This window comes from Mastigoproctus giganteus, chromosome 2 (assembly GCF_048544385.1).
Source record: "Mastigoproctus giganteus isolate SK-2022 chromosome 2, ASM4854438v1, whole genome shotgun sequence".
Lineage (NCBI taxonomy): Eukaryota > Metazoa > Arthropoda > Arachnida > Uropygi > Thelyphonidae > Mastigoproctus > Mastigoproctus giganteus.
In genome coordinates this window covers 23,095,636-23,120,318 of record NC_143576.1, presented here as the reverse complement: position 1 = coordinate 23,120,318, position 24,683 = coordinate 23,095,636, and the positions used below count along the sequence as shown (strand labels likewise).

The 24,683-nt window shown below is 36.7% G+C and overlaps 1 protein-coding gene across 1 annotated transcript in view; it reads left to right on the top strand.

Annotated features, from left to right (window-relative positions):
• The first annotated feature begins 6,470 nt into the window (after positions 1–6,470).
• LOC150089219 (protein phosphatase methylesterase 1) overlaps positions 6,471–24,683 on the top strand; it is a 273,882-nt gene continuing 255,669 nt past the window's right edge. Inside the window, exons 1-2 of the mRNA XM_090390380.1 lie at positions 6,471–6,616; positions 19,519–19,621. Coding sequence (XP_090246506.1) covers positions 6,543–6,616; positions 19,519–19,621 — 177 coding nt within the window. The 5' untranslated portion in view covers positions 6,471–6,542. The remainder of the gene's footprint in view (positions 6,617–19,518; positions 19,622–24,683) is intronic.

The following is a 24,683-nucleotide window of genomic DNA, read 5'->3' as shown; positions in this document are numbered from 1 at the left end:
ATAAACACAACCCGTGGTGCTGGTTTAAAAAAAATATATATATATATCATTAGCAAGGGAAAAAAAAAGACACGTTGGGATAAAAAAAAAAAATAATAATAAATAAATAAATAAAAGAATAAAACAAAATAATAATAAACTAAAAGTAAAAAAAAAAAGAAGATTCTGGGACTGATAAGATAAAAAAAAAAAAAAAAAAAAACACAGACTGGCGCTGGTGTGAAAAACAAAAAAAAAGGGTAGTCTTCAATAAATACTCTGGTATCCAGAATAATTCAGATGTGGAACTGGTGACCTTTAGGATCAGTGCAAAGACAATTCATGCAAACATGAACCATAGAAGAAAATAAATCAGAGAAGCAAACTATCGTCCCGCTTACACACTTGTATTTGGTGGATTGCTTTGGTGCGCTAATCTGGCGTTGATTCTTTTTCTGCGAGCAAACACCTCGGAGGCAAAGTTCTGAAGAGCTGAGAGATGATTCTTATTATGCAGAAGCATTTCCTCTTGTCTCGGAGAGAGATCTGGAACGTCAGTTCGGAGCTTCACCCTAAGATCGTCGTAGATTGCACAGTTAAGGAGCAGGTGACTCCACTCTTCTGTATACCCGCAGCTGCAGAGATCGGTGTGATGAAAGCGAAACTGAAAGAGTTTTTGATTGAGAGAGCCATGTCCAGTTACCAGAAAGGAAGTTTCTATAGTTAAAGAGCACCAGGTTTTAACCGATTTAGAGAGTAAGAAGGTCACATCAGGCAGGAATTTTCTTGTCATCGCTCCAAGTGCGGTGGTGTCCCATCTGGTCTGCCAGATGCTAATTAGCTCGTTAAACCATCTGGATTTCTCTTTTTTAGGATCTTCATTTAAATTTAGCTGGATACCAAGTAATTCTGAAGGTATTTTTTTTTTTTGTGTCGAAAGCAGATGCCACGATAGATGTCAAATAGATCCAATGGGAGGGACCCCGCAATAACTTTCACTGCAGCGGTGGAAACTGTTCTACAGACTCTGAGAATAGAGAGGAGCATGCTCCGCTGAATGGAATTCAGTTTTAACTTCATTTTGGAATTGGTAGCCCGATGAAACCAAGCTCCTGCTGCATAGGTGACTATGGACAGAAAAACAGCATTATAGTAGAGAAAGAGTGACTTCCTAGACAGACTCCACTCTCCTCTGGAAATTCGAATAATTGACCCTGTGAACTTTTTGATTTTGGTACTTATGTGAATCAGATGAGGATAGAGGGAAAGCTTATGGTCAATAATAACCGCAAGAAGTTTTGCCTCAGTGACTATAGGAAGCTGCTTGCCAAAATTTTGACGGGAAGTCCGCCTGAGATCTAATTTGGATTTAAAAAGCATCATTTTTGTTTTCGCTGGATTAATTTTTTTAGCCAATGATCAGGTGGCAAGGTCAGTTAAAATCTGGTTTGCATTCACCTCCAACATTGCACGAGAACTGCCTGAGACCACAATTGTCAGGTCATCGGCGAAAGCAAAAATTTTGCAATTCTGGAGAGAGCGGCCCAGCTAGTCTTGAAGCACAATGTTCCAGATAAGGGGCCCCAGGACTGGGACTGAACCTTGGGGGCACCCTCGAAAAACCTTCCTAGAGACTTGGAGGAATTTTGACTTGACAATTATTGAGCGGTCAGAGAAATAGTATTGAAATAATTTGTACATATGAAAGGAGATTCTGGGAGACGTTCAAGGGCGCTGTTCCACCAGACAGTGTCGAAGGCGCCCTCGAAGTCGACATAATAGCTAGTTCAAACTTGGATTTAGAATTTATAATGTGCCAGACAAAGTCAGACAAGGCCAATAAAATGACTGTAATCAAACAATATCTTATACGTTTTACTATAAATGTTACTATCTTTTTAAGATGATGCAGTTTTTTTGTCCGCCACTGAATCTTCGCAGCCCTCGTAGATAATCACGTTAGTGATTATCTGATTATCTATATATCTTAATATAATCACGTTAGTATAATTACATTCCTCCACACACCGGATGGAAAAGACTTCAGTTCGAACCCGTTAGCGACGGGAGAAATTTATAGGATCTGTTTCACAACTTGGCTGAGTTAATATGTCTCAGCGATGGTACAATGGTTTTTTTTTTTTTTTTTTTCGTAAACTAGTTTTTCGTCCAATAACCAGCAATTCGACCAAAGAACACATGCAATTTGCTGACATATTGTATTATTATTATTATTATTATTATTATTATTATTATGTACATGGTGCAAGGAAGCCTAGTTGATATAGAACTAAATTCTCTGTAGATATAAACGAATATTTGTAAGTTTGTTTTTCTCTGATATATTCATTGTATTATTTAAATTATTTTATTAATAAATATATGCAAATCGTAGACCGTTACAATGGTAATTTTTATAAAGACTATAAAATTTAGGTACCCTAGTGTCACTATTGCATCATCAGGGTACCTGCCCATCCACCGAAGAGAAGCCACCAAAAGTTTGAAACAGTGCCGTCCGGGTGGTGGTATCCGCTGAAAATAAATAACAGTTTTCTTCTCCACTGGTGAAGTGTTATTTTTTCGAGATAGTGCAATACTATGGAAACTCGTTGTGAAGGTATTCACAATATGAGATATAACAAAAACGATGCCAATTTATTTAATTAATTTAACTACTTTGGTAGATGGATACGTTAAAATGATGTTTTTGCACTGACCTACATGTAATAGTACTTTTTATAAATTCATAAAGATTGCAGTGGTGTAGCAATTGAGGTGCATGGGGGTTGAGTTTCCCCCGGGCGCCGAGCTTCAGGGGCGCAAACTGAAGGAATTATCTCTCACAATGAGGGTCGATAGACAAGTTTTCTCCCGGGCGTTGTCGACCCTAGCTACACTACTGAAAGATTGACTACCTTTTTACCTAGGCGCAGAATTGCCTAGTTCCGACTCTGCTGCTTAAGTATGAGTAGTCTTGGAATTCAGAGTGCACAAACACGTGTCATATGCAAATGATCATGGAGAATACCGTACGTGCTTTCCACCAATATTCTCAACATCTCTGTCAATTGCTTTACTGTTAAACGATGATCTCCTCTCACGATTACTGAAGGAATATTTATGGTTTCTCTGGTGACAGCAGGTGTTACGGATCCAGGACCGCCGATGTTTGTTTGTGATTGAATCACGTTCATCTTTAAACATTCGAAACCACCTACGAAACAAAACATCTTGAAAGGAGCATATACTCTTGTTGTAGTGGTTGGAATATTTGGCTAAGTTTGTCTGTCAGAAGCAATTAAATTCTTTGTTCTTGTAAAAAAAGAAGTCACCAATTTCGTAGTGCATTAAAATATGCACTAGAAGATAATAATTGACTTTCAAATGCTAACAAGAAGTCAGGCTGGTTATTGGTTGACACAAATCATGATGCAGATAAAAAAAAATTTAAACCAACTAATTTTACCTAATGTCGTTGATTATTGTGTTATTATTTGGTCTCCTACAACTCTTGTGGTAGCTCAGGATAATCACAGTCCTCCCCACACCGTGTGGAAAATTCCCTTGTTCAAATTCCGTCAATAACGCGCAGACCTACTGAGTTAGGTCGTTCTCAAACCAGTGATCCATGGATTTTTCTCCTGGAAACTCGGGTTTTTTGTGCAGAAAAGTATCCTTATTCGTTTTTTCACATGCTGTATATTCATAGCTCCCCCTCCCCAACCAGAAATATCTTTTGGACCTTCCTGAACGTACTCAAATCAAAATTATTCGCTTTTCTTTGTCTCAAGAAACATATCGAGTTCCATCGCAGTTCCTCTCAATTTGAGACACACAATCTTCAGTCTTTCTGCTTCTTTTATAATAGGGCTCATAATTGTATTGATTCGTCACCTCTTATAACACTTATTCCTTGGCGCGTTCGTCCTGCAAATTCCGTCTTCAGCACACTCTCTCCTTACCTCTTCTTAGAACGAATTATTCATCTGAGTCTGGTGTTCACCGATAGCTACCCCGCCCTGTCCCTTGATTCATCTGCCCTCCCTTCACAAAATTGGTTAAGGAAGCTGACTTATGGTGTGCTAAAATAAATTTTTTATTTTTTTAAGTTCTGATGTCTTCCTATTATGTTTAATCAGCCTGATCAAGGGTATTTAGCATGTTATTATCCATATACTGTATAATCAGGGACGTGCAAATGGGAGGTGCGTTGGATTCGCTGCACCACGTTTCCGATCTTGGGGCCTCCAATTGAGGGAACCATAATAGTCTCAACAGAGAAGGCATAATTCAAGTAGCAGAAGACTACTATAGAGAATTATACAAGGAGCGAGGGAATGATACCAGCAGTGGGGAAGATGGATTGCAAAGTAGCAACACATACAACATACCCGATATTCTTCCTGATGAGGTAGAACATGCATTGAAGAAAATGAAGAATCGGAAAGCCCCGGGGGAAGATGAAGTTACTGTAGAGTTGTTAAAATTGGGAGGAAGAGACATAACACAAAAACTGGCAAGGCTTTTCACAAAGTGCATTAGAAAAGGTGTGATGCCTAAGCAGTGGAATAATGCAATCATAGTTTTGCTGCATAAGAAAGGAGATAAATCAGAAATTGGAAATTATAGACCAATCAGCTTGTTATCCCATATCTACAAGTAGTTCACAAGGGTCATTACTAACAGATTAAAAAGAATACTTGATGAGAATCAACCGAAAGAGCAAGCTGGCTTTAGGACAGGATTCTCAACTATGGATCACCTTCATGTAATATCACAGCTAATGGAGAAAGCAAATGAATATAAAACACCATTATGCCTGGCATTTGTGGATTATGAAAAGGCATTTGACTCCATACAGCATAAGGCAATGTTTCGGGCACTGGAAAGACAAGGCATAGATACTCCATATATTATGATTTTGAAGAAAATATATGAGAGTGCTACATCCTTTATTAGACTAGACAAAGACAGTAGCAAATTTAAAATCGAGAAAGGAGTTCGACAAGGAGACACAATATCTCCGAAGCTGTTTACTGCTGCCCTTGAGGAAGCCTTCAGAAGATTAGACTGGTCGCAGAAAGGAGTCAATGTGAACGGAGAGTACCTAAACCATTTACGATTTGCAGATGACATTGTGGTCATAAGCCACGATCCCAAAGAATTAGAGGAAAATCTTAATCAGTTATGCACAGTTAGTAAGGATTTTGGACTAAAGATGAATATGGCTAAAACAAAAGTAATGATGAACAAGTATACCACGGAAAGGGAAATAATGATTGAAGGAGCAGTAATTGAAAAGGTGGAGTCATATACTTATCTGGGACAAGTTATTAGCTGTAATAATGATAAATGGCTGGAAGTCAAGAGAAGAATAAATTTTGGATGGATAGCATTCAGGAAATATAGTCACATACTGAAGAGCAATATCCCAGTTTGTCTGAAACGTAAAATAATGAATCAATGTATACTCCCCACCATGACTTATGGAAGTGAAACTTGGGCACTCACCAAAAGAATGGAAGAGAAGCTAAGAACTACACAGCGAAGAATGGAACGAATTATATTGGGAATCAGACTGTTAGATAAGAACAAAAACACATGGATTAGGCAGCAAACTCAAGTAAAGGACATTCTTATCAAAACTAAAGAACTAAAATGGTCTTGGGCAGGACACATAGCTCGAAGACATGATGACAGATGGACTAAGAAAATAACAGAATGGTACCCAAGAGGAGCTAGAAGAAAACCTGGAAGACAAAGGCGGAGATGGATAGATGAAATTCATGAGTTTTTGAGTAGTAAATGGATGGCCAGTGCTCAAAACAGAAGGAACTGGAAAGTTCTGGAGAGGCCTTCACCCTGCAGTGGATTGAAAATGGCTGATGATGATGATGATGAATAGTCTCAACATAAATAAACGAGGCCCCCTTAATTACTTTTGCATCCGGGTCCCCAAGAACCTTTGCACTGTTCTGTTTAAAATAACACTTTGTTCAGAGCCATAATTAGTTGCATATTAGTGTTCATTATCTAGGCTTGATGTAGCCGAGTGATCAGGAGCAGGAGTTCGGTATCGTTGTGATCTTTGAATGGACTGGGGTTGAAACCTGATTAACGTTTGTATTGATATTTTTTTGTAAATTCCACTAATGGTCCAGCCGAAGTACAAACAAGAGCATTTATTACATATTCAAGTGAAAATCTTATTTTGTGTGTATTTATGTGCCATGGTGAACTAGGGTTATATCGCTATAAGTATTGCATTATTTCAAATAAATAAATAAATTATATCTCGCCTATTTTTATTTTGCATCATACTTCTGTATTCAAGATAAAGACCTCTTCGTATACCGTACTCTGTAACAATACCGTGGTCAATCCCACGGAGTAGTAACTTACTCTCTGTGGTCAAACCTGCAAACAGATTTCTGGCTGTGGTTTATATAGCGCTACCTTGTGGAGGGTTTAGAAAACTACACATGCAATTTTTATAACATGCTAGAGTTTGAACTTGTATATCGCGGTTTCGGTTGTGCAACAGAAGTGTGTTTTGAGTTATGTCTGTCCTTCAGAAACAGGTGTTAAGAAATAAATTACCCCCGGTCACTAGTCGTGGATTAGGTGATGTAGGGTAAACATGTTCTCCTACTTCCAGATTTCTTTGACGTATTGAAGGTTATCAAAACTTTAAAATAAAACATAACCTTCAATATACATTTTTGCGACCTTCATGTCATTTACAGTTTAAAAAAACTGTTTATGTTTTTTATCAGATTGAAAAAAACTATATACGAAGGTTATCGAATTAAAAAAAAGTATATATATATTGAAGGTTATCATTAAAAAAAAAACTGTTTCGCTGTACTTACAAGTTACTTTGCGATTTAGGTTTTGGTTTTTGTTATAATTATGATGAATGGGATGCTGAATGATGCCTTTTTTTTTGCTGTTAGAAAAAAAAAAAAAAAAAACACATCCGTAATGGAAGGGGAATAGTATGTAGTCAAACTCAGCACTAATTAAATTATCAGATCTTTCCTTAATTTATTCCAAGATGTCTATGCGACTTTTTCGCCGTTGAGCACAGGGATTGCCTTGTCCTTCTGCTCTACTTTATTATTATTAGCTATATGGTGCAAGGAAGCCTGAGGCTTATGCTGCACCAGCCAAAAAAAAAATTTCCTAAGTTGCCCTGTGTGTGAGAGAGAAAAAAAAGGGAATCACCAAGAAAGAGAAGAATGATAATATCCAGCTCCCAAGTTGGAATAGTTTTTTTTTTTAACTAACCATTTTCTTTGCAGCACATTAAAAAAAAAAAGATTTATTGATAATTCCATATTTTTGCAGGAAACACCACAAATAAATTTTGGAGAAAACTTGCCTTCCTTACATTAAACACCATTAATTTGTTACACCATATAACAAATTAATTATTTTCTATTTATCTTCATTTCTTGCAATTTTTTTATTATTTTTAAATTTCACAAAATTAAAATAGACTTTTTTCCATTTCTTGGGAGAAGCCTGTTTCTCCCCCCCTCCCCCAAAATGGTATATTTTTTTTCCATTTAATCCCTAGAAATTTAAAAACAAATTATCAAACTTGTATGTAATTATAAATAAATGAAGGATTTTTTTATAATCCCATGTTTATTATCAGTGGCACTTTTTGTATGATCAAACACCAGTTGCTTGTGTTGTTTAATCCTATGACTAGATAAGTTTACATATTCATTGTGACTTCATACACATTGAATTATTAAGGGCAGCCAGATTTTCAGGGGTGCTACAATTCACAATGGGTCATGCATTTTTTGTGACAGCATATGTGCCCAAACTTGCAACTACCTTACTTGTGTTTACTACTGAATCATGGCCAGCCCAATTAATATTAACTCTATGTGTTTATTATCATGTTTTATGAACTTAAAGTGGTTACATCTATTTAACAAAAGACAGCCATAAATAATCTGAGAACAAATAATTTAAGGTCGATTTGCTAGAGGGTGATAAATTAGGACAAGTCAGAAATGAACACTTAATGTTTTTCTTTTCTAATCATCATGATCATCATGGATCAAGCATTCCTATGTTCTCCCGCTACCTTATCCCCATTGCCAAATGCAAAGGTGACAGAAATGTCACCTTTGCTTTTTATTCGCTTCACCCAAATTCAGTCAGAAAAAGTGCAGGTGCAAATTGTGCATTTTTAGGGATATTTGGCAATTCGGTTTCTCTACTATTCAGTCAAATTTTCTTTGTATGTAGTTTTCCATTCTTGTTATTACTTAAAAACTCGTCATATACCATAGGTTCAAGTGTCTACCTGGCTTCTTTTTTTTTTTTTTGAACAGCAAACATTTTGTTTATAATCCCTTTAGATGTCTTCATCTGTCTGCCCTGTAATCCATAAATATGCCACCTTTCATTTTTAATTCAGAGACTTTTGGGAACGTTGAGCCTCACTCTGAGAATCCCAAGTTTTGAACTGCTTTGTTGGCCCTAGCTAAATGTGTGGTGGTAGCAGCAAGAGACCTTCTTAGTTTTGACCTGGACATTGTTAACTGCATCCTATTTACCAGGCTTTGCTGACTGTCTAACAGATCATTCTCTTCTGATATAGTGCTGGCCATTGCTCTGCTATGCCATAGACATAGGAAGCAAGGATACTTCAGCTAAGTAACCAAACCAGGTAATCCAAGAAAGAATCCTAGTATCTTGAAACCCTTAGGAACATCCCATTTCTACCTTTCATAGTTGATTTGTTTCATCAGAAGTTTCACACTTTCAACCTTTTTCCATGTGAAATGAGTAAGCTATAAATCTACCATGTAGAAAATTTTTTCATTATGAAGCTAAACAGGCTTCTCATTGGGCTGTTGAACAAATACCACTTTGACAGATTATGATAATACTAGCTTCTTAAAAAGAAGAAAAAAAGAAAGAAAAGAAAATCGTATCTGTGCAGTTGAACAAAGAACCAGAAATTTCTTTTTTAGGAAAAGGAACTCAAATGATCCATGCCAAGCATCAACCCATACGAATACAAATTATAGAATATAAACAAAATATTTATATTCTATAATGTAATGAATTCTATACCTAACATATTGCTTATATTGTAGAATGTCCAAATTCCATCTTTTAGATGAGCTGTCAAAGGCTGTGCATTGGATTTTGTAAGACTGAAGTCATCTAATTCTTGCTGATTTTGGAAATGTTAACATTTTCTTGAGCACACTTTTTTGAAATCAGTGCCCTGCAACAGCAGTTGTGTGATAACAGTAAAGGTTATTGTGACACTGGGGAAATAGAGGAAGATGATATACATAAATTTTGTTTGGTATTTAACCTCATATGATGAAGTAGAGTCACCGTGGTGGTTAGAGGGCTCTATCTACAAATTTGAGGAATATACTTCAAGCCACCATATAGCCTTCCTTTTGGTGTTGATAAAACATGTACATAATTAAGGACTGACGTAGCCGAGTGGTCAGGAGCGAGAGTGCATAGCATCCGTTCCTTGAGTAGATGGGAGGTTCAAGTCCGTGACTACTAAATACGATAAATATTTGTATCGACGATTTATTGTAAAACTCTAGTACCTGGTTGTTGTTCCAGATTATAAACAGAAAATTTATTTTAGGCCTGACGTAGCTAAGTGGTCAGGAGTGCGAGTGTGGTAGCACACGCTCTTTGAGTGGACCAGGGTTCGAGCCTGTGACTGCTAAATAGTATTAACAATTTGTATTCATTAGTTTATTGTAAACTCTACTGACCTGGTGGTTGTGCTGGAGTATAAACAAGAACATTTTTTTAAAAATTTTTAGGACATTGGTTGAGACATATGATGCAAGAAAGCAAGCTTATATAGCATCAGCCAAAAAGAAAAAAAAAATGTTCCCATTTCTCCCATTGATTTGCTCCAAATGTTTCTCTAGTTGTCAACTTCTACAACAACAGATGGAAATTTGTTCCAGCAATCAACCACTTGCTGGCTAAAGGCAAATTTCCACACATCTGTTCTACAACTGTCTTTCCTCGATTTGAATTTATGTCCCCTCAGACAATTAATCTGCAAGAGGAAGAATCCCATCAGCATTGAGCTTTCTCAAACCATTCAAGTTTTTATATACACCAATATCAGATCATCTCGCAGGTGCCTAGTCTCCAGACACTGTAATTTGCAAAACTTAACCCTACGAGGGTGGTTCAATAAAGAATCGCCCTCACCTACTTCCACATATCGCAGAGTCATATTTTGTGTGTAGCATCATACATATCTCTGTACTAAAGGTGTAAAATTTCAGCCGTGTCTTAATTTGTTTTTTTTCTTACAGAGCTAAACGTGTGATGAAGTAGCACCATGGACAAAGTTGAAGCCAGAGCTGTAATCCGGTATCTGTTCTTTAAGGGGGAAATCTCCTAAAGAAATCCACGAGGAGATGACTGCTGTATATAAGGATGAAGCCCCATCCTATGGCATTGTGAAGCACTGCCATAGATAGTTTAGGTGTGGTCGGACATCAGTAGAATCTGAGCCCATTCCAGGTTGTCCCCATTCAGCCATTGATGATAGCATGATCGGAAAAGTGAATTCATTAATCATGGAAGATTGCCGAATATATGTGCATGAATTGTCCCAGGAGGTGAAGATTAGTGTGGGCTCTGTTGAAACAGTCCTTCATGACCAACTCCATTTACGGAAATTGAGTGCAAGATGGATTCCCCGATTATTGACTGGTTTCCAGAAGGCTGATCGAAAACAGAAATCACAACAGTTGTTAGCCCTGTGTCAAAAAAATGTGGAAGACTTTTTCTCTTGTCTAATCACTCAGGATGGAAGTTTGATATACCATTTGGACCCTGAAAGTAAAAAGCAGTCCATGGAATGGAGACATCATAGTTCCCCACCCCCAAGAAAGCAAGGACCCAAGCGTCAGCAGGAAAGGTCTTGCTGGCAGTGTTTTGGGATGAGAAAGGCGTAATAATGACTGATTACCTACCGAAAAGTAGAACAATTACAGGTGCCTATTATGCCAACTTACTCACAAAATTACGGGAGAAAATCGAAACAGTCGGCGTGGCATGCTGTCCAAAGGTGTGAAAATGCTTTGAGACACTGCTCCAGTTCACACTTCTGAAATTGCAACAACACAAGCGGCCACTTGTGGATATGAAATACTACCCCATCCAGCCTACTCACCTGATCTTGCACCATCGGACGTCTTCTTGTTTCCTTCCCTCAAATCATTTTTTCTGGGGACCCACTCCCCTGACGACAAGACACTAATTTCTGCAAGAGTCATGGTTCAAAGACCAACCTCACCACTTCTGCAAAAATGGTATCAGTAGCCTCATCCACTAATAGGAAAAATGTGTAAATCCGCATGGTAGCTATGTAGAGAAAGACTAAAACCTGTGCCAAGAATCAACAGGTTAGCACCTCTGCAGCTAGGTCAGGGCAATTCTTTATTGAACCACCCTCATACATGCTAATAGCAATGAGCGATCAACATAGACATATGCAACTTCCATATTTGGTTAGCTGTTGTACCCCATGTTTTTTATAATGAAAATATAATAAAAAAAAGTATCTGTTTTAAAATAAGAGCTCATTTTTTATTGACACAATGTTTAAAATACCAGAAATTATAATAAAAATTGCAGCTATTATGGTGAAATAAATAATAAACAAAGAACTTGAAACTTGCCGTTAAGAAGTATGACTAAGCAACTTCTACAGTTTTGTGAAAATAGGATTTTGTCAAAATGTCCAGTTCAGCCATTTAAAATGTTAATTTGTGCAGAAATGTTTTGAGGCCACTTCTGCCATATTTTTTCCATATAGGATTTTTTCCTGCTGTTAAAGTACAATAAGTAGTGCCATAAACTTGATTGTGTACCCTGAACAAAACTGGTGAGGAGAGCAAAAGAATTTTCTTACTAGGAAAAGCCTAGTTTTGCAAATTGCAGCATCTGGAAACTAAGCAAGGAAATCTGATTGAGGTTTTTAAGGCCTTGAATGGATTGAGTAAGCTCAGTGCCGATGGAATCCTTCTTGCTCAGCTCTTGGTCTGGTTGCAGGTCAGACGTGTGGAAATTTGCCTTCAGCTGGAGAATGGTTGATTGCTGGAATGAACTCCCATCAGTGGTGTAGCCAGGGTAGGATCAGAAAGTACATTGTACCCCTGATCCAAAATCTGGTATTGTGGCACTTTTTATCATTAGGCAATTGGCCTCTTTTTTGTGAATGTACTTGCTGACAAAAAATCCTGGCTACACTTACACTGCTGACTCCCATCTGGTGTTGTGGAGGTGGGTAGTTTAAATAAATTCAAGAAAGAACTAGATACTGTTAGAGGGGATGGACAGGTGCAATGTGTTGGAAGTGTTTGCTTTTTTGTTTTTTTTTTTCTGATGGTGTACAAGCTTGCTTTCTTGCATCTATTACAACTTTCTATTACAACTACTAATAATAAAAATAAACTCTTCTTCAAGTTCATTTATGTGCAAAAACAAGTCATGGCATAATTAAAAAATAAAAGTTCAGATAGGTTTATGTTATTATAAAACGAAATGTAGTCATGAAAAAAAAAGTGGAAATGTACCGTATAGGTACTAGGATGCTTAGAAAGGAAATGGGTATGAAAACTCAGTCAACTTTACAACACTTGCTACAGATTCACAGATCAAATGTAAATTAATGTATAATTATATAAAATATTAATTTCAAAATTAGATATAAAAATGAGTTTTTGCTAACTCAAGGAATAAACACCATGCTCCTATATAATCGATTAATGATGTAAGCAAATTATAATTTAAATAACTTTAACCCTTATTGAGTGAGTCAAAAACTTTAATGATCAGGTGTGTGCTTAGTTTTGTAAGCTGTTCATTATTTTGGAATAGACAAATATGAGAGTTACTCAGTTAACTCTTGTTTGAGCATTGAGAAATTCAATTTTTGAAAAATTTTAAGAAAGTTACCTTTAGCAATTAGAGATGCACCCAATTACTTCACCAATCTGTGTACCTTCCTCAGAAAATTAATTTGGTTGTTGATGGAATCATTTTTTAATGGTTATTTTCATTGTAGTATCCAAATTGAAATGGGGTTTGTATTTTGTCAAAAGAAAAGTTAAAAAAATATGGGGCAGAATATGGAAATTCTGCCCAGGCAAAGGCAGACTACGAGAAATCTTTGGAAAAGGAAGTAAGGGGATGTATCAGATTGGTCCACTTGATAACGATGATTCAACTGTTGGTGATCCTGCTCAGGTAGCTAACAAACTAAATGAGTATTTTGCATCCATATTCACACATCGGGAGTTATTCAGAGAGAGCAATGCCATAGGCGAATTAAACTCTGGCAGTGAGTTATATTATTTTATAATAACTGAGAGCAAAGTGGAGGAGAAATTGTTGTATATAAACATAAGAAAGGCACCTGGAGTGGATGGGATCTATCCAGTTATATTAAAGGAAGCAGAAAAGGACGTAAGCAAACCCTTAGCCATAATTATGAGAGCTTCCTTGGACTCAGGGGAGGCACCCATGGACTGTACATGTGCAAATGTGACCCCAATTCACAAAGTATGATCAAAGGGTGACACAAGTAATTGCAGACTATTAGTTTAACTTCTGTTCTGGGGAAATTAATGGAGTGCTGGTTAAAGAAGCACTGCAGTCAAGAATTCAGTTATAGCTCAGACAGCATGGGTTTGTTAAGGGGAAGTCTTGTCTGACCAATTTGATTGGATACTATGATGTGGTCACAAAGGAACTGGATCCAAAGAATAATTTTGATATCATATATTTGGATCTTAGAAAGGCTTTTGATATTGTTGCACATGGAAGACTGCTGCACAAATTGGAGCGGTGTGGCATTGGAGGCAAATTTCTGCTATGGATAAAGGGATGGTTGAGTGGGAGAAGACAGAGAGTGGTAATCAATGGACAGTGTTATTAGTGGAGTCCCCCAGGGTTCATTGTTGGGTCCACTGTTGTTTTCTATATTTATTAATGATATTGATGACGGTATATCAGGCTTAATGTTCAAGTTTGCAGATGATATGAAGGTTGGCAGGGTTGTTATTGATGATGGTATATCAGGCTTAATGTCCAAGTTTTGCAGATGATATGAAGGTTGACAGGGTTGTGAATGACACTGATGACAGTATGTTGCTGCAACAGCATCTAGAGGAGTTGAGTAGATGGGCTGAGAGGTGGCAACTGAAGTTTAACATTGACAAATGTAAAGTACTGCATATGGGAAGCAGTAACCTCCAGAGTAATGTAGCAACCGTGTGGTACTACACTGATAGTGGTAGAGAATGAAAAGGACCTGGGTATAATTGTGCAGGCAGATATGAAGTTTTCTGAGCAGTGCAGACGACTGCAAGAGTAGCTAGCTCATGGTGTTTGTCAATGATATACAGGAATTTTTCTAGCCGGGATAAGGAGGTGATTATCCCCTTGTATATGGCAATGGTCAGGCCACACCTTGAGTACTGTATACAGATTTGGAGGTCTCGTTTTAAGGATTTAGAGCTGCTGGAATGAGTACAGAGAAAGGCAACAAGATTAGTGAATGGAACAAAGTTTTGCTCTTACGAAGAAAGGTTTAAGTTTTGCAAATTACAGTGTCTGGAGACTAGACACCACCTACAAGGTGATCTGATTGAGGTGTATAAATCCTTGAATGATTTGAGCACGTTTAATGCTGATGTGATTCCTCTTCTTGCTCAGAATGATTGCCTGAGAGAGCATAAATTCAAATTGAAGAAAGACAGTTGTAGGATAGATATGCAGAAGTTTGCCTTTAGCCAGCGGGTAGTTGATTACTGGAACAAACTTCCATCTGTTGTTGTAGAAGTTGACAGCTTAAATAGATTCAAGTCAGAACTAGACAAACATTTGGACTAAGTGGATGGGTGAAATGAGAATTTTTTTTTTTTTTTTGGCTAGTGCTATATAGGATTGCTTTCTTGCATCATGTGCTTTTACTAATGCTAATTCTATAGATGAATTTTTCTGGTAACCGAATTTAATAATAATTTTAAAAAATGTGTTAATTACAATTATTTATTTATTTTTTGTTAAGGATTACAGTCACTGTAATTTTTTAGAACGTTTTTACAATTAAAGTTTAACAGAGGTAGGCTTTAGAAATTAAGGTCAAAGTGTATGTGCTTAACATATCATATTGGTCAGTTGTGGTCTTCTGACCTCATCTCCTTTTGTTTACAGTACTTTGATTTTCTGATAATTGAGATTAGTTGTGCATTGGTCCAACAAAGCAGTAGAGGTTTTGGAATGTGACACTGATAACAAAAACAATTATTGTGATATAATAATTTGTAGAATTCTTAATGCAAATACTGAGCTGATCTCAGATGGAGGACACAAAATTTTCCCCAATAATTATTCCATGTCTTTCTGCCAGCACAACATGCAAATCTACCCATGAACACACACACACACACATGTACAAACAAAAAGACACATCCCATATTAAGATTAATCAACCATTGTGATAGTAGGAGTGAAGTTGGAAATGACTAAGAGGGAAGCAGATTCCCTACCCATAACTGCATTAATCTCCTCTTAACAAGGATTTTTTAATAAAAAGAACAATTTGTTAGAAATAGTACATTCTAAAATTTTGCAAAAATTTAATTATAAATATTACATTTCAACAGATGGAATTGACATTACACATCATGATACAAGACCCTTGAATTTCTGGGAGTCAATTAACCAGGGTTTCGGTGGCTCTGGTTTATCCTGCTTTTTTACTTTATTGGAGTCTCTACTTGACTATGTGGAACAACAAGAAAATACCACTTTCACTGACAACACCTTGCTTTTAAATATACATAATAAAATTTATGAATGGTAACCAAGAGAAAAAGCAAATGTCATTGTTTTTATTTTTCACAAAATATGTATATATTAAATTATATGTACATATCATATCTTCCTCATTAGTTTTTGTGGGAGCAGGCAAATCAACTGCCTAGGCTTGGACATTGTGCAGCAAGGGGGGGGGGCCTGGAATTGAAGTCCAGGGCTCCAATGGGGAATAAAAGTCCAGCCTGATAAGACTGGTTGCTCCAGGATCCATGCTGGCTTTCAACACTCAGTTTTCCTGTGCTGTAGTATACTTTCATAAATGGGTGCCTCCGTAGCCAGGTGGGAAGGAGCAGCAGTGCGTAGCACACGCTTATTGATTAGACCGGGATTCAAGCCTGTCACCTCCAAATGCGGAGAATGCGGAAAGGTCAAGGGAATGACCACCGCATATTTCCGGAGCAATATGGCCTTAGTTGCTAATGCTCCTAAAAACCAAATAACAAACAAACAATCAAACTTTCATAAACATGAATATGTATGTAAATAAATTTGTTTTTGTCACATTTACAAATTTTTCTTTCATTTTGAGGATTATTCAGGTTTCAGTTATGCAGGAAAATTTATTTCCCAGCCACTCCAGATAATTACAAGTCCTCTCTGTATGAAATTATTACATGATAACACAAAATGAAGCAATAAAATATTATTATGACTTTTGTAATTGGGTATCTTTCATAAAGAGTGTTAGTGTTTGTTGAAATTATTATGGGCATTCCTATGCTATTTTAGAAGTTACAGTGTGAGTGTAGTGTGAGCCTCAATTTTATTTTTGTTTTTACATATGTACAAACACACACATGGGCATTGCATCACATTTGTACTAGTTTTGTTGTATGATGTGACAGAAGAACTCAAAATAAAGAATAGCCATCCACGCCACTGGCCAACAATATAGAATAATAAACTTGTACTTTTTTGATGTTTATTTGGATTTATAAAATCTTTAGTGCCTATACACCAAAAAAACTGGTTTTTCTATGAATAATTTAAACAGAAGGAAAAGTAAATCTAAACGATGAATTTGGTTAGCTACTCTGTGCCAAAGTGTGGTCCCCTTTGTCCATGCTCAGTAGCCACCAGTAAATTGGCTAAGTATCTTTACTTAAGAGGGGAGTGATGTTATAAATAATTTTGAAAAAAATAATACCATAAATTAGTAACCTTTATGGTTTCCAGAAAAGCAGTATAAATTCAGTACTAATTTAAGGAAAAAAAAAAAAAGTTCATTTGTTTTATTAAGAAAATAAGACAAAGATGAGCATGAAGTGCAATGTTGATATCTGTAGAGCAGCATTTTGTAATGGTGATGGTACATTGCTTGATTGCTAATATCAGTTTGACTGATATTAAAGATTAAGCTCTATATATAAAGTATAATTCTACTGACCTTAGTAAAATCCTACCTAGCTGTAATTCCAAGAGTACTTGAAATTGTAACTGTCCTCTAGATATGTTGGTTCTCTTTCAATTAAAATGCAATTTTCAGTATTAAGAGTGTTTTTTTTTTTTTTTTCAAGTATATATTTGCTTACCAGTTTTTATGTTGTCTTGATTCTTCTTTGTCAGTATTGGATGTGTTGTGGCACAACAGCCACATCCTAACAAAGCATCTTGGTTTGAGTTACAGAAAATCAGGTCTTTACATTTATAGGTACTCCTGATTAGGCTCATTTTAATGATCACTGATGAGAAAAACTGCATAGTAGGATATGGTCCCATTCTTTATTGTCAATTTTTTAAATGAATCACTTCGGACCACAAGGAAAGGTTCACAGGATGTTGGTTGTCCACTTGATTTACATTATTATGATTCATACTTGCTTCCATTAAATTTCCTTGTATTTTCATTTACAGAAAATTGCACCCTCCATGCAGGTGCAGTGGATATACTTCTTGCCACCAGTTTGGAAATTGTCAGAGATTGCAATTCCCCTTGCAAATTAGAGAAATTCTCTGTAAAAGTTCCCCCCCCCTCCACACTCATCGCTTTAGTAAATTCGTGTAAAGGTAGTGCAAACTGCCTTAGAATACATTAAATTTACTACTGATGACCTGATATACTCACACATCATGGTCTTAATCATTTCAACAAAAAATGGGATATTTTGCACACTTCAATTTCCTAAAGTGTTTGCATTCCCCTCCTGTAACTATTTATTAAATTCTATATGTAATAAAAAATTTTATTATTAGTATTGGCAGATTATGCAAGAAAGCAAGCTTATACAGCATCAGCCAAAAAAAAAAAAAAAAAATAAAAATAACAATTACCACATCATCTGTCTCATCCATCTAATTATTTGTTTATCTCCTCAAATTTATTCCAGCTATCCACTTCCACAACACCAAATGGAAGTTTGTTCCAACAGTCACTACAAATTGGCTATGATCAGTCCAAAGCCTTAAGCACCTCAATCAGATCTCCTCTTTTTTACATGGTAATGGGTAGTTTAAATGTCTCCATTGAGTGGTGCTTGAGTTATTAAACAGTATATTAATTTGAAAGTGACTTCAAATATATCTTCGTATCTCAATATATTTTCGTATCTTAAATGAGTTGTATGATACTTAAATGAGTTGTATGATTGTCTTCATTAAAATATTTATTGTTGATAACCATTGAGAAAATTATATATTGATGGCAAGGTCTATATCAGAATTATAAAAATGTTTACATTATTTAATTTAAAACATTTAGCATGAGCACATGCCATTTTTTAATATACTCATCATAAAGTTAGAAATTATCTTTAAAACTGAGTCACAAGGCAAAAGGCTTCCTTTAGAATAATCTGTAATCAGTAGATTCATTTTGATGTATTATATAAGATGGTGATTTTGATATATTTTGATAAAATGGTGATTTTGGTGCTATTAAAAATATCAAGCGTTGACCTGTTATTTTACAAGGTGTTCTACGTTTTGCAGTGCCTGTGTATTACAGCCTTAGTACATGCTTTGAGGCACCTCCGTAGCTAGGTGGGAAGGAGCAGCAGTGCATAGCACATGCTTCTTGATTAGACCGGGGTTCGAGCCCGTCACCACCAAATACGGAGGATGCAGAAAGATCAGGGAATGACCACCGCATATCCCGGAGCAATAAGGCATTAGTTGCTAATGCTCCTAAAAACCAAATAACAACAACAACAACATGCCTTGAGCTGATCCTACTTGTAATAATTATTATAATGGCAAGGACTTTTATCCGTTTGCTATTTATATTCTTCCCAGAAAAATAAATTTGTGAAATAAAAGTTTTTTGTAATTCGATTATATTGAAGTACATATGCTTATTAAATAAATGGCACCTTCTGTGATTGTCGTTTATTCATAAAATATAGCTTTCATTTCAGTCAATGCAAAATTGGGACTCTAGTGACAGTAACAATATGTCTGCAGCTACTGTACTTGGATTCTCACATATGGGGTGGGTTGAAGTTTTGAAAATGCTACCCTCCCTTCTTGAATTTGATTGGAAACTTGTTACAACAATCACTTTATAAGTCCCACTGTGGTATTATGCATGAGAAATCATTTTATATTTTTTAAATTCATGATTTATTTTTGTTTAGATCATGGATATTCTCTTTATAGAAACTTTTCTTGTTTCAGGTTTGGAAGCAGAAAGGGAATGAACCGGAAAAGAGATTATACACCTCTTTCTTGGGACAAGTATTTTCAAGAAGCAAAAGATGTTACTGTCGACGATGGCAGTGTATCCTCTGATGCTTAATTACACTTAAGTACTCATGTACCATTTATTGCTTTTCTCCTAGTGCAATGTTGTATTTTAAATTGATAGTTACACTAATTTAATAATCTTATTATCTAGAACTACAAGAAGGAGGATGCAACAACAGCAAAAAAAGCCCTCAATGTTAGTAGCTGTTAGTCAGTCAACACTATCTAATTGGTGCCTCCATAGCCAGGTGGGCAGGAGCGACAGTGTGTAGCAGATGCCTCTTGATTAGACCAGGGTCCGAGCCTATGACCACCAAATACAGAGGATGTGGAAAGGTCAGGGAATGACCACCGCATATCCCCGGAGCATCTAGTCTACAACTGTCTTTCCTCAATTTCAATTTATGTCCCTCCAGGCAATTAATCTGGGCAAGAGGAAGAATCCTATCAGCGTTGAGCATGCCCAACCATTCAAGGCCTTATACACTTCAATCAGATCACCTCGCAGGCGCCTAGTCTCCAGACACTGTAATTTGCAAAACTTAAGCCTTTCTTCACAAGAGCAACCCTTTGTTCCATTCACTAATCTTGTTGCCCTTCTCTGTACTTGTTCCAGCAACTCTGCATCTTTCCTAAAATGTGGCCTCCAGACCTGTATACAGTACTCATTGGCCTGACAAAGGGATAATCACATCCTTTTCCCTGCTAGAAAAATTCCTATATATCACTGACTAGACACTATGAGCTACTCTTGCAGACTGTTTGCACTGCTCAGAAAACTTCACACTGACTGCACAATTACCCCCAGGTCCTTTTCATTCTCTACCATCCTTAGTGTAGTACCACCCAGTTGATATGTTACTCTGGGGTTACTGCTTTCCATATGCAGTACTTTACATTTGTCAACTTTAAACTTCAGTTGCCACCTCTCAGCCCATCTGCTCAACTTTTCTAGATCCTGATGCAATGCGTACTGTCATTAGTGTAATTAGCAACCCTGCCAACCTTTGTGTCGTCTGCAAACTTAGACATTAAGCCTGATATTCCATCATCAATATCATTAATAATTACAGAAAACAACAATGGACCCAACACTGAACCTTGGGGGACTCCACTAATAACATTAGTCCATGAAGAGCAGTGACCATTGATTACCACTCTCTGTCTTCTCCCACTCAACCATCCCTTTACCCATAGCAGCAATTTGCCTCCAATGCCACACTACTTGAATTTGAGCAGCAGTCTTCCATGTGCAACAGAATCAAAAGCCGTCCTAAGATCCAATTATATGATATCAAAATTATTCTTTGCATCCAGTTCCTTTGTGACCACATGGTATTCAATCAAATTGGTCAATCAAGACTTCCCCTTAACAAACCCATGCTGTGTCTGAACTATAACTGAAGTCTTGTCTAGATTACTCAAAGTCTTTTTTGTTCTCCACTATCCCGTGGTGGTGCCATATAGTTGGTATTTAATTCTGGGATTACTGCTACCCATATGCAGTTCCTTGCATCTGTTGATGTTAAACTTCAGTTGATAATTCTTAGCCCATCTGTGTAATTTTTCTAGATCTTGTTGCAGAACTTGCTCTAACATATGCTATGATATATCTGCTAACTTTTCCCAGATTTATTGAAATCATGTATCTTTTATGGAAAATACTTTCCTTCTGGATTTGAGGTCAAGTTTTTGCTATATGTTTCAAATGTTGACTTGCCAGATTTATTGATACAGGCCAAAAGTATTCTGGCTCTGCTTGATGTTTAGCTGAAATAACAGCATAAGTGATTGAATAAGACCACATGCTTAATATTTGCTGATGCTTTGGTTTCATTTTTTCAGTACCGGGAGTGAAATTTCCATGCTTTACATTTCATTTATACTTTTACATACTTGTTTAGTTTTTTTCTAAAAGGTTTGGAGTAATTTCTCCAAATTATTATTATTTTTTTAAGAAAAATGGAGCTCACCTGAGGATTGAATTATTTTTTGTCACTATTATTTTTCCAAAGAGAAATTTAATTATATTTGTCCAATGAGGACAGAAATACATAAAACAAGTTGCAAAAGTTGTATAATGAAATTTAGTATTAGTGTTTTCTGTGGAAAAGTAACGCTGCTTAGCAACATATTTTGTTTGCTGTACATAAGTTGTGGATGTATACTGTACTGGAGATGGCCACCTAGATGGGAACCAAAGCAAGTGGAGTGGGGGTGTGGTTTTCACACCACAGAGGAATGGCTGATCTCATGTGTTTGCAGTACTACCATTGTGCTTAATGGAAGAATAAAGTGATATATAAATTTATAGGACATTTTTTGAAATAATGGTGAAAACTGTGTTTTGCCATTAGAGCAAAGCACAGACATCTCTCCTCTGTTCTCTTATGCAGTATAGTTGTGTCTTATGACTGGCATTATGGTGAGATCCATTACACAACAGGAACTCCTCGACTTATGTAAGGGTTGCTTTCCACGGAACACTACATAAGTCAGAATTTCCCCCATGATTGTACAGCACTCGCAGCTGTGCTTGCTGAATTGATTGAATCAAAAAGGAAATGTTTGATGAACATGTAAATAGAATTTTTTATCTCATGCGCAGTAAAAATTACAAAAGCGTGCAATTAAAAAAAAAAATTCAAAATTATAAAATTACAAAAAAAGAGAGGAGATGGGCATAACGTCAGTAAGTTTTACCTCTCGAGCATCATTGCCAGAATCGATGTCATCAGCTGCTAAGTAAGCTGCTGCGGAGGTTGAGGGCTGTGGATATTTAGAAGAGGTCGGCCACTCAACCTTACGAAAGAACATATTAATGGATGACGACGGTGATTTCTTTGTAGCAAGCAAGCATATCATTCACTCCTCTGTTAAATTTTAAGAATCGTTCGCTGTCAGGATCCATCTTCTCAAACCTCGCCATTGCCATCTCTCTGGTGATGAAGCATCTTGGCTCCTCATTTGGTTCATCTTGAGTTTCGTCAGCATTTTCTTCTTTCACTATCGCTGCCTGTAAGTCAATAAGTCTTTGTTAGATAATTCCTTGTTTTCTTCCTCTATTAACTCCTCTACATCTTTGGCATTAATCTCCAACTGAAGTAGCTCTGCAACCTTTACAATCTTATCTGTAACCTCTTCATATGATTCGTCTTTTAGTATTAGTATTAGTAATGGCCGCATGGTGCAAGAAAGCCTATGGCTTATGCTGCACCAGCCAAAAAAAAAAAAAAAAAAAACCCCGAGTTAAACAATGATAAAACAAAAAACTAATAATTAATAAAAGAAAAGGAAATTAAACCTATCATCCTATGTGTTTCCCTCACCTGAAGGTACTATCCAGATGACCTTTGAATTTCCCCAAACTGTCAGCTTCTACCACCCATTGTAGGCAACTTATTCCAGTGATTTATAACTCGCTAGCTAAAATAAAACTTCCCGCAGTCCAATCTAAACATCTCCCCCCCCCCGTAACTTGAATTTATGTCCCCTAGTTCTAGCATCATTTATAATTTCGTCCTCATTCATTTTACTGATGCCTCTCAGAGCTTTAAACACCTCAATCAAATCTCCTCTAAGGTGTCTAGTTTCCAAACTTTGCAACTCACATATTCAAAGTCTTTCTTCATAAGGATACCCTTTTGCCAATCTCACCAGGCGAGTTACCCGTCTTTGCACTTAAAGAAGCTCAATGTCTTTCTTTAGGTCCACTCTCCGTACTTGAACACAGTATTCCAAGTGTGGTCTAACAAAAGCCTTATATAATGGGATAAGTTCGATAGATCATCGATAGGACACCATGGGCCTTCCTTGCAACCTGTTTACAATGCTCAGAGAATTTCATGTCTGACTGTATCCTAACACCCAAGTCCCTTTCCTCCAGTACTGGGTTTAGTTGAACTCCACCAAGTGATAAATAATTTTGGGATTACTGTTTCCCAGGTGTAATACCTTACACTTTGTTGGATTAAAGCATAGCTGCCATTTTTCTGACCATTCCTGAAGTCTATCTAGGTCTCTCTGAAGAAGCTCAGCTTGACAGTGATCATTAACTATGCTACCAATTTTAACATCATCTGCAAATTTAGACATCATGCCCTCTATCCCTTCATTAATATCGTTTATGAAAATTAAAAACAACAGTGGTCCTAATACTGATCCTTGGAGAACCCCACTTCTTACATGAAACCAAGCTGAAGAATAGCCATTTATCACAACCTTCTGTCTCCTGCCCTGAAGCCATCCTGATATCCATCTAAGGGTTTTCCCAGTGATTCCAACCTGTTCCAGCTTATAAAGCAACTGCTTATGTGAGACTGAGTCAAAAACTTTGCTGAAATCTAAATAAACAATGTTGAAATGATTCCCTTAATCCAGCTCATGAGTGACCCTTTCAAATTTAGCAAACCAGATTTGTTAAATATGATTTTCCCTTTAGAAAACCATGCTGAGTATCCTTGAGAATTTTAATTCTATCCAAATGATCCTTGAATTCCACCCTTGATCATTGCCTCCATGATTTTCCCTACCATTGAAGCCAGACTGACAGGTCAATAATTTCCCACTTCAGAGTAAGTCAAATACTTCACTCTTAGAACCACCCTTATATATGGGAGATTGGCACTTTTCCAATCCAACGGAATCTCCCCAGAGTCTAGTGATGCTCGCATAATTAGCCTCAATGGTTCAGTGCACTCACTTGCCGCCTCCCTTAAGATTATACGGTATATTCCATCAACTCCAGGAGCCTTACTGGCCTGTAGGCTCGAAAGTTTTTTTATTAAATAATCTTGCGAAATTTCAATATCATTAATTACATATTTTTTAACTTCGCTCCTAGAATTTCCCATTGCCACAAAAGGTTTTCTTCTGTAAATATCGATGAAAAATAACTGTTGAGTTCATCTGCAATGGCGGGTGGTGTATTTAATATTATCCCCTTTCCCTTATGTAAAGATCCGATCTGGTTTGTCCTCCTCTTCTTAGCATTTATATATGTGAAGAATTCCTTATCCCCCCTCTTTGCTCTGTTTGCTTGCTATTTCTCATAAACTGCCTTTGCCTGTCAAACCTTTTCTGTGGCTCTATTACAG